This window comes from Macaca mulatta, chromosome 14 (genome assembly GCF_049350105.2).
Source record: "Macaca mulatta isolate MMU2019108-1 chromosome 14, T2T-MMU8v2.0, whole genome shotgun sequence".
In the NCBI taxonomy this organism is placed as follows: domain Eukaryota; kingdom Metazoa; phylum Chordata; class Mammalia; order Primates; family Cercopithecidae; genus Macaca; species Macaca mulatta.
The window spans coordinates 56586127-56596589 of record NC_133419.1 but is presented as its reverse complement, the minus strand read 5'-3'; the positions used below and the strand labels follow the sequence as shown (position 1 = coordinate 56596589).

Here is a 10463-nt window from a genome sequence, read left to right as displayed (position 1 = left end):
CTTCATAGTCAGGAGAATGACTGCTGCCCAGGACCATATACCGAGGCCGAGTTATTTGGCACACAAAGTTAAAGTCTGAGAAAGACCCATGGCCGAGTGCGGTGGCTCACACCTCTAATCCCAGCACTTTGGGAGGCCAAGGCAGGTGGATCACGAGGTCAGGAGATCGAGACCAATCCTGGCTAACACGGTGAAAACCCATCTCTACTACAAATACAAAAAATTAGCTGGGCGTGGTGGCTCTTGCCTGTAATCCCACCTACTTGGGAGGCTGAGGCAGGAAAATTGCTTGAACCAGGGAGTCAGAGGTTGCAGTGAGCCGAGATCGCACCATTGCACTCCAGCCTGGGTGACAGAGAGAGACTCCGTCTCAACAAATGAAAAATAAGTTAAAAAATACCCATGAAGTCTCTGGCAATGAAAGAAGGATTCTTGAATGAGACAGAGGGATTTCAATGAAGGAGGGGAAAAGGAGAATATTCCAGTTTAGGTAGGAAGCAAGAGAGAAGATAGAAGGATACATTCGCAAGAGTGATTTTCTGTTTGGGGAAAATGGGTTCAGCATGTGCAAAATCACCCTGAACTTGCTTAGAAGTCACATGAAAGCAGACTCATATCAGGGTTTGGGTGTGAGAGTAATTTTGGTTATAGATTACAGAGGCATCATCGCTAACCCCACCAGATGTTATCTTACATGTAGGAAAAGGCCAAAACTTGGGTCATTTATCTTTTAAGGAATGTAGCGACTCAGGCAGGAGACGGGGTGGAAGAGGGAGAGGGGCGTGTACTCTGTCCTGTCCTTCAAAGCTTCTTTTCAAAGAGCGAAAGAGCTGCCCGTGGTAAGAGTCAGGGGCATTGTGAAATGTTGCTGGCAAGCAGAAGTGAGAAAACACGACTTCTTATGTTTGCTGCTTTGTTTTGCAGTAGGGAACTTTGAAAACTAAGCTGATAAATTTAAACAAGATGGCGTTCAGAAGGCAGTCATCAGGCAGCTTAAGCGACGAAGTGACATGAAATACTTTCAGAGAGAGTGAGGGTGGAGCCTGTTGAGGACACAGCCCAGGAGGCCAGACAGGAGACTGCTACCAATGACCCAGACACAGGTGATGGGATTGGAATAAGAAAACAATAACAACAGATATTCACCAACACCTTCCTGATTTGAGGCTTTTTGCTGGGTGCTAGGAATAGAAGATGAATAAGGCTGGATGAATTATCTTCAAGGAGCTTGCAGTCTATTGAAGAAGACAGAGATAGGTGTGTAAAGTGTTTAAAGATAGCAGGATAGCAACCATAAGACAAATATTTATATGAAATAAAGGAACAAGTAACAGCTGGGATAGGAAGTTGGGGAGGACTTCACAGAGGCATAGCAGTGGAGAGGAATGTGATAGACAGTGTGTGATGGGTCATTGACTGGGCCTGGGGACAGATGGGACTTGGTAGTTAAAGGAGAAGGAAGAGCTGAAGCTGGCCATGGAAGCAGAAATAGACACATTTTGAAGGCAGACCCCCCAAGATATGGGGCAGGGACTGTCCTTCCCAGGTATGAAGGAAAGGTCTGGCAGCTCCAAGTTTTCTAGCTTAGGGAACCTAGAGAATGGTGATGCTATGGACAAAATAAGATAATGATAATAATAATCAGTAATGGTGGCCAGGCACAGTGGCTCATACCTGTAATCCCAACACTTTAGGAGGCAGGGGTGGGAGGATTGCTTGAGGCTAGGAGTTCGAGACCAGCCTGGACAACATAGCAAGACCCCATCTCTAAAAAAAAAATGTGTTTGACTGGGAGTGCTGTCTCATGCCTATAATCCCAGCACTTTGGGAGGCCGAGGTGGAGTTCAAGACCAGCCTGGCCAACATAATGAAACCCCATCTCTACTAAAAATAAAAAAACAAAATAGCCAGATATGGTGGTGGGTGCCTGTAATCTCAGCTACTCGGGAGGCTGAGGCAGAGAATTGCTTGAACCCAGGAGGCGGAGGTTGCAGTGAGCCAAGATTGTACCACTACACTCCAGCCTGGGCGACAGAGCGAAACTCCATCTCAAAAAAAAAAAAAATGGTTTTAATGATTATGAATACTTTTTACATGTCAGGCTCTGTTAATCATCATCATAAACACATGGGAATTGCTGTTGTTATTATTCTCATTTTGTGGAGAAGAACTGAGACATAGAGAAGAGGTAGCAGAGTTATACTGCAAATACAGGTCTGCCTTCTTTTTTTTTTTTTTTTTTTTTTGAGATGGAGTCTCGCTCTGTCACCCAGGCTGGAGTGCAGTGGCACAATCTCGGCTCACTGCAAACTCTGCCTCCTGGGTTCACGCCATTCTCCTGCCTCAGTCTCCTGAGTAGCTGGGACTACAGGCACCTGCCACCACGCCCGGCTAATTTTTTGTATTTTTAGTAGAGACAGGGTTTGACCGCATTAGCCAGGGTGGCCTCAATCTCCTGACCTTGTGATCCGCCCGCCACGGCCTCCCAAAGTGCCAGGATTACAGGCGTGAGCCACCGCACCCAGCTACAGGTCTGCCTTCTTGGACCCTATACTGAGCTGCCTGAAGAAGTCTGCATGCAGGAAAATGATGCATCTGAAATAATTTCAAATAACAACAAGGTTTTGTAAACTACTTTTGCTTTAGCCCCAAGACACTTCCCCATGGTGGTGACTTCTTGTGAATCCCCAGTAAATAAAAATCTCCAAATGCTGACAAATGAAGAGAGGTTCATTGTGATTGCTCAGCATGACGCTTCGATGGAGTGAGACAGGCCTCTAGTAGTTAGTAGTCACACTTCACAGGCTTCTGTGAGAGCTTCTCACAGCTGAGCCTCTGGCCAAGCGTGTGAGAAGGGCAAGATGAGACATGCAGAGACTCTGGGGCCCCCTGCTCCCCTAGAGCTCATGAAAGAAATAAGCAGAGCAGCTCCTCAACCTACATGAGATCATATTTAGTACAATTGAAACCCAGGTGAGTAATACTCAGCATAGGTTAGCATTTGAGCTATTTCCTGCCCACATGGAAATTACACTTAGGAAAAACTGTTGAATGATGCTGTAAGATACCTCATTTTGTGATATTATTCATTTCTATTTGGAAACAACAACTCAAACAATTCTGAACATAGGGTCAGCATGGTGGCTGGTGGTTGCTATCATGGAGGAACCTTTTCCAGCGTTATTCTTGGTCTCAGCTTTATCAGGGTACAGAAGAGACTGCAGGTAGTTAATGTACTTAATTGCAGCTCTGAGGGTTTCCACTTTGCTGAGTCGCTTCTCCAAATACTCCTCTGGCAGATGATGACGGAGCTGGGCGTAGCCTTCATTGACACATTTCACGCGCTGCCGTTCCCGCTCATTCCTTTTCCGGATGAAGGCCGGCCCGTAGGAGTACTCACACCTTCCGTAATTTGGGTAGGGCATCGGGAAAGAGAAGGGGCAGGGTTCACCATAATTTCCCAGGATGAGGGAGTCACTGGGAAAAGGCAGCAGTGGCAGCTCCTCAGAGTAAGGGGATGGCACCGGGGCCTCCGGGTGCAGGTGGAAAGTGACCATGGGCTCCAGATAGAAGGACCTGGTCAGTGGCAAGCGGGCAGAATCGGGGAAGATAGGAAGTTTGTCAGGCAGACAGGAGTTGCCTCTGTTGTCCATCATTTCCTCTTTAATCTGCAAACATAACAAAATTTATCAATGTGGTCAGATAGAAAGAGAGCAGATATGATCTACTTTCTTGGAGATCAATGTTTTGTTGTGTTGTATTGTATTGTATTGTATTGTATTGTATTGTATTGTATTGCATTTTTCGAGATGGAGTCTTGCTCTGTCGCCCAGCCTGGAGTGCAGTGGCGCGATCACGGCTTACTGCAACTTCCGCCTCCTGGGTTCAAGCAATTCTCCTGCCTCAGCCTCCTGAGTAACTGGGATTACAGGCATCCGCCACCATGCCCAGTTAATTTTTGTATTTTTAGTAGAGACGGGGTTTCACCATGTTGGCCAGGATGGTCTTGATCTCTTGACCTTGTTATCCACCCGTCTCCGCCTCCCAAAATGCTGGGATTACAGGCGTGAGCCACCACGCCCAGCCAGAGAGCAATGTTTTAAAGACTTTTCTGCTTTGATGACCAGTTTCTGAGCTCATGTGGACAATGAAATGGTGTTATAATATTCTGTGTAGTAAGAGGATGATTGATGGTACACAGAAACAGTACTAAATAACATTGAATCGCCTTATGAGAAAGTTATTCTCCTTCAATTCTCTTTCAGTCCTTGTGGTTATAAAGATACAACCTTAGTCTGCTGAGAATGTGTCTTCCACACCACACCACTAGAAATCTGTCTTTTTTTTTTTTTTTTTTTTTTTTTTTTTGAGACAGAGTCTGGCTCTGTCGCCCAGGCTGGAGTGCAGTGGTGCGATGATGGCTCACTAGAGAGCCATCATCTAGGTGCAAGCAATCCTCCTGCCTCAGCCACCTGAGTAGCTGGGAGCATAGGCGGGCATCACCACAGCTGGCTAAGTTTTGAATGTTTTTGTAGAGACAGGGTCTTGCCATGTTGCCCAGGCTGGTCTCAAACTCCTGAGCTCAAGCAACCCACCTGCCTTGGCCTCCCCAAGTGCTGGGATTATACACAGGAAGCTACCACACCTGGCCTAGAATGCTTTCTAATCCTTCTAAGATCAAAGCCTTCAACAAGCAATAACATCTCATTAGAATTCAGTGTCTTTACTAACTTCTGTTTATTGTGAGTTCTGGTGATTTATGGTAGTGATATAAAGTTCCTTTTTTTGTTTTTTTGAGACAGAGTCTTGCATTGTTGCCTGGGCTAGAGTGCAGTGGCATGATCTTGGCTCACTGCAACCTCTGCCCCGGGTTCAAGTGATTCTCCTGCCTCAGCCTCCCAAGTAGCTGGTATTGCAGGTGACTGCCACCACGCCCAGCTAATTTTTTTGTATTTTTAGTAGAGATGGGGGTTTCATTATGTTGGCCATGCTGGTCTCAAACTCCTGACCTCATGATCCACCCACCTCAGCCTCCCAAGTTATGGGATTATAGGTGTGAGCCACCATGCCCGACCATAAAGTTCGTCTTAAAATTAAATCTACTTGAGTAAGAAAACGTGATTTGATTTAAAGATAAAGAGTGAGTAAATAATAGTACAGGTGGAACAAAGATGTAATAGTGATTGTGAAGACGTGCAAATAAAAAAAAGTGTAGGAAACGCTAAAACACCACAATATTCAAATATATGCAAGGGAAATTATGAACTAGTTAATGATCATGCAACCTCAGAGGCATAGCTTTCTTAAAGAATACCTGATGTGCTAGAGGCAAAACTGAAAATACAAACAAAAAAGGAATAATTTGCTCTTAAATGTTCATTATGGTACTCCTTTAGGTGAGAAACTTCCCCTACACATTTAAAACATAGTCAATTTACACATTTTTACGTATGTAGAACTGTAAATATATTGAGTAAAATGCAGCTATGTTTAGGTTTTTAAAATTTTTATTTATTTTATATTTTAATTTTTAGAGGCAGTGTCTTATTCTGTCACCCAGACTGGAGTGCAGCGATGTGATCATGGCTTACTGCAGCCTCAAACTGCTGGGTTCAAGTGGTCCTCCTGCCTTCTGAGTAGCTAGGACAGCAGATGTGCACCACCATGTCTGGCCTTTTTTTTTTTTTTTTTGTAAAGATGGGGTCTTGCCTTGATGCCCAGGCTGATCTTAAACCTCCTCCTAGCTTCAAGTAATCCTCCTACGTCAGCCTCCCACAGCACTGGGGTTACAGGCATGAGCCACTTCACCCAGCCTATAATTAAGTTTTGTTGGTTTTGTGTGTGTGTGTGTGTGTTTTTGCAGAACTCAAGGACGAAGCAGTATAACCCAAGAGGTTCCATACCAACGCATTTCTTCTTTGTGAATAGGTCTATATCCTTCTCCTCTTTTAAACTACCATTACTTTTTGCCTTTGACCATAATCATGTAGCAACAGTAGATTTTACGGAGGCACTGCAGTATAACCCGTTAACTGGGAGGCAGGGTAGTTCTGTAGGAAAAGAGCTTTTTCTCTAAGAGGTAACACCCTCAGGTTTCAATATGGCCTTACTCCTTCTTAGCTATGTGTCCTTAGGCAAGTGTCTTAACCTCTCTGAGCTTTCGCTTTCCCCATGTCCAAATAAGCTACTAATTATTCTGCAGGGTGGTTGTGAGGATAAAGTGAAAAAAAATACAGTTGACCCTCCGTATTGGGGTCTGTGTATTCAACCAACTATGGGTGGAAAATATTCAGGGGGAAAAAAGGGATGGCAGCATGGGTACTAAATAAGTACTGACATTTGTTCTTGTCATTAGCCTCTAAATAATACAGTGTAACAACTATTTGTATAGAATGTACATTGTGTTAGGTATTATAAGTAATCCAGAGATGATTGATTTAAAGTGTTTGAGAGGGTGTGTGTAGGTTCTATGCAAGTGCTACATTATTTTCTACAAGGGAATTGGACCTCTGTGGATTTTGGTATCTGAGGGGAGTCCTGAACCCAACCCCCCAGGTACAGAGGGGTGACTGTGCCTATAATGCACCCAGCATTTACCTCTTTCCTTTCTTTAGAGATGAATGAATCTTTATGTAGTGTTCCTATCTAAATTGTACCTTATAGAAAACCTGGTTTATGTTTTCCTTAACACCGTAGAGTCACAACACTGATCTATCCTAAACACATGTGTTGAGAGATGAGGAACATACCTAAAATAGAGAAGGAAAAGCAGTTTGAAGTCTAATTGTGGGCCTCCATCAAAGAAGGAAATATGGTGTTAATTTCTCAGCAGGTTGATTTTTCGGTATCTTTAGGAGTGAGGGGTTATTATCTGTGCTTGGCATACTGCATGCACACACACACACACACACACACACACCAGTCCTAATGTTTAGGGCAATATTAGATAATATTGGCACTTATTTCTCTACCTGAATACAGCAAAAACTCAGCAGGCTGCACTGTGTAGTGAGAGGAGCAGCCTCTAAGACCAGAATTCAAGTATGAAGGTCAGGGGACTAAGGAAACAGTAAGGGCAGCAGGGGTAGGGGTGCTGGGAGGGAGGAGTGGCCAAGGTTAAAGAGTTATAGTAAGTTGTGGTGAAAGAGACTGGAAAAGAAGTCAATGCCAGGAAAAGCTCTTCCTAAAAGGGACGGGGTTAGGGGATGAGATAAGTGGAATAGGTCCAATTAAAAATCAAAACAGAGGAACAGGAAATGAAAGATTCCAAATTACTGACCAAATGACCTAAGATAACTAACAAAACAAAAATCTCTGGAAAACTGAAAACTAGCCAGGATTCTGTCAAAAAGAAAAAGTTGCTGAGAGAAACAAGTTAGGAAATTCCCAAGCCAGGAATTCTAGAGGGTAAGAGAGAAAGAATGGGTATGGCAGAAGCTGCAAAATGGTGGCAAATGGGTGTGGAGCCTGTATTTCTGCATTTCTGACAACAGCAGAGCCATATTGTTGCCTGTAGTTAAGAACTGGAGTTAACAGGCTACCAAAAAGTAAAGCAGATGTCATCAAACCTAACTATACAAAAATCATTCTGTTGGTGATGGTTTTACCCTAAAAGACCATTTAAACAATATCTTAAATCTTGACCCAGATGAAATCTGAGTAATTTGTATATGCCACAAGTAATTAAAACTTTCTAGGTTTTAACAATACTTTGCATAATTCTTGAAAAAAGAGCATGGTGTCTCTGGAGGCACATTGATAAGAAGTTTTTTCTGTTGAGCATTTCCAATAAGTTCACCAATCGGTGTACTAGCATTTAAATATGATCACCTTTTATTCAAAGAAGGTAATTTAAGACAACAAAGTTAAGAAAATGAAATAAAATGCAGCAACAAGGAGAATCAAGATAGAAAGCCTACTGGGGTCTGGATGTGTTTGTAGGAATTGAGTATAAGTTTTTAAAAGAAAGCAACACAGATTGGTAGCACCAGGGCTCCATGGTTCCAGATATAGGCACAGCTAACAAACACACCTGTGATGGGAAAATCTCAGATTCTGCCTTAGAGGGTTTCTGGGAAATAAATGATGAGGTCTTAATGATAAAATCATAAGAGATTCTGGATACTCTGCTGAGCATAAAAGCTTCAAATTTCAGAGATATAAAAGATATGTAGCATGTAAAAAATAAAAAGCTACAACTGCCAATATAATTGAATTATGGAATGTTAGAGCTAGAAGGAAACTTAGAACTTCCTCATAGGTTATGATATGTTGATAAGGTTACAAAGCCAATAGCAAAGCAGGGGCCAGAACCTAGTGTCCTGACTTCCAAATCAAAACTCCTTCTGCTCTTCTAGAGGATTTAATTGCCAGCAAAACCTGGATCTTCCATTATATGGAGAATATTGGTAGTTTAAGATAATGGAATAATCTGATAGCTGACAAAATTCAGTATTTATCAACTGTGCCTAGGCATGTTTTTATCCTTCCCCATGGGCCACTCTGGAGAAGAGTCTCTTACCTGAGTTTTGTCGTCAGGATGCTGTATTTTGGGCTGAGTTAGACTTAACCTGATTTATAGGTGATCATTTAATAACAATATACAAAACAGCTTACAGTTAAATAGAACTGCTCAGTTCTGGTTTGGCTGTTTTTCCTACCCAGCATGTAGATATGACAACAGATAACCATGCTAAATAGAAAGGTGTGCTTACAAAACTGGATACTTGTAACAAATTCTTTTGCTTAAAGAATGTCCCCCATTCTTCTGGGTTATGTGATATTATATCAAAATTATTTATGGAGCAATAGACTCATAATGTGCAAATATTGGTCAATATTCTTTTAGATAGAGATTAAGGCTAGAACTAAGAAGGTCAATATGAACTTATTTTCTTTACTTTTTATTTTTTTAAAGCCAGTCAAATTTAGCAGTGGGGACTTTAGTGACTTGAATGTGGATGTTAAATTCTGATAGCCCAGTATCATAGGAACTAGCCAATACCTTTTTCTTAAATAGCCGTTTTATTTTTTCTTCTTAAGTATACTTTTATCTTTTTAAAAATGTAAATATTAGAAGCATTCCTTCTTTCCTTATTTATTTAGAGACAAGGTCTCACTCTCTAGCCCAGGCTGGAATGCAATGGCATTACCACAGCTCATTGCAGCCTCCATCTCCCGAGCAGCTGGGACTACAGGTGTGAGCCAACCCGCCTGGCTAATTTTTGTATTTCTTGTAGAGATGAGGTCTTACTTTGTTGCCTCAATGGTCTTGAACTCCTGGGCTCAAGAAATCCCACCCAAAGTGCTGGGCTTATAGACCGCTGTGCTGTGCCGACTTTAATTTTTTTTTTTTTTTTTTTGAAACAGAGTTTTGCTCTTTTGCCCAGGCTGGAGTGCAATGGTGCGATCTTGGCTTACTGCAGCCTCTGCCTCCAGGATCAAGTGATTCTCCCACCTCAGCCACCCAAGTAGCTGGAATTACAGGTGTGTACCACCGCACCCAGCTAATTTTGTATTTTTAATAGAGATGGGGTTTCACCATGTTGGCCAGGCTGGTCTCAAACTCCTGACCTCAGGCGATCCGCCCACCTTGGCCTCCCAAAATGCTGAGATTACAGGTATGAGCCACCGCGCCCAGTCCCAACTTTAATTTTTAAAGCAGTTGTAGGTTCACAGAAAAATTGAACACAAAGTAGAGCTAATTCTCATATACTCCCTGCCCCTATATGTGCATGGCCTCCTCTGCTATGAACATTCCATACCATTATGGTACTGTGTTAGAACTGATGAACCTGCATTGACACATTATCACCCAAAGTCCATAGTCTACATTACGGCTCACCCTTGGTGTGTTATACATTTACATTCTGTGGGTTTTGACAAGTATATAATGACATGTATTCATCATTGTGATGTCACAGAATAGTTTCACTGCCTAAACATCCCGTGCTCTGCCTATTCATCCCTCCTTCTTCTCTAACCTCTTGCAACCACTGATATTTCTGTCTCCATGGTTTTGCCTTTTCTACAATGTCAGGTAGTTGGAATTATGCGTATAGCATTTTCCTTTTTTTCTTTTTCTTTTTTTTTTTTTTGAGACAGAGTCTTGCTCTGTCGCCCAGGCTAGAGTGCAGTGGCACAATCTCAGCTCACAGCAAGCTCCGCCGCCCGGGTTCACACCATTCTCCTGCCTCAGCCTCCTGAGTAGCTGGGACTACAGGCGCCCGCCACCACGCCTGGCTAATTTTTTTTTTTTTTTAATTTTTAGTAGAGACAGGGTTTCACTGTGTTAGCCAGGATGGTCTCGATCTCCTGACCTCGCGATCTGCCCGCCTCGGCCTCCCAAAGTGCTGGGATTCCAGGCGTGAGCCACCGTGCCCGGCCACATACAGCATATTCAGATTGGCTTCTTTCACTTAGTAGTGTGCATTTAAGGTTCTTCCATGTCTTCTCATGGCTTG

General features: G+C 42.9%; 1 protein-coding gene across 1 annotated transcript; it reads right to left on the bottom strand.

Moving 5' to 3' along the window:
* Positions 1–3069: 3069 nt before the first annotated feature.
* Positions 3070–8618, bottom strand: ASCL3 (achaete-scute family bHLH transcription factor 3). The gene is made up of 2 exons (XM_028833708.2): positions 8522–8618; positions 3070–3668 (listed from the first exon to the last, which is right to left on the bottom strand). The coding sequence occupies exon 2, from the start codon at positions 3654–3656 to the stop codon at positions 3111–3113; it is 546 nt and encodes a 181-aa protein (XP_028689541.1). The 5' UTR covers positions 3657–3668; positions 8522–8618; the 3' UTR covers positions 3070–3110.
* Positions 8619–10463: the final 1845 nt, after the last annotated feature.

What these genes read in the sequence shown, in the direction of transcription:
- ASCL3 (XM_028833708.2), bottom strand. Translation starts at nt 3,656, where the DNA reads ATGATGGACAACAGAGGCAACTCCTGTCTGCCTGACAAACTTCCTATC.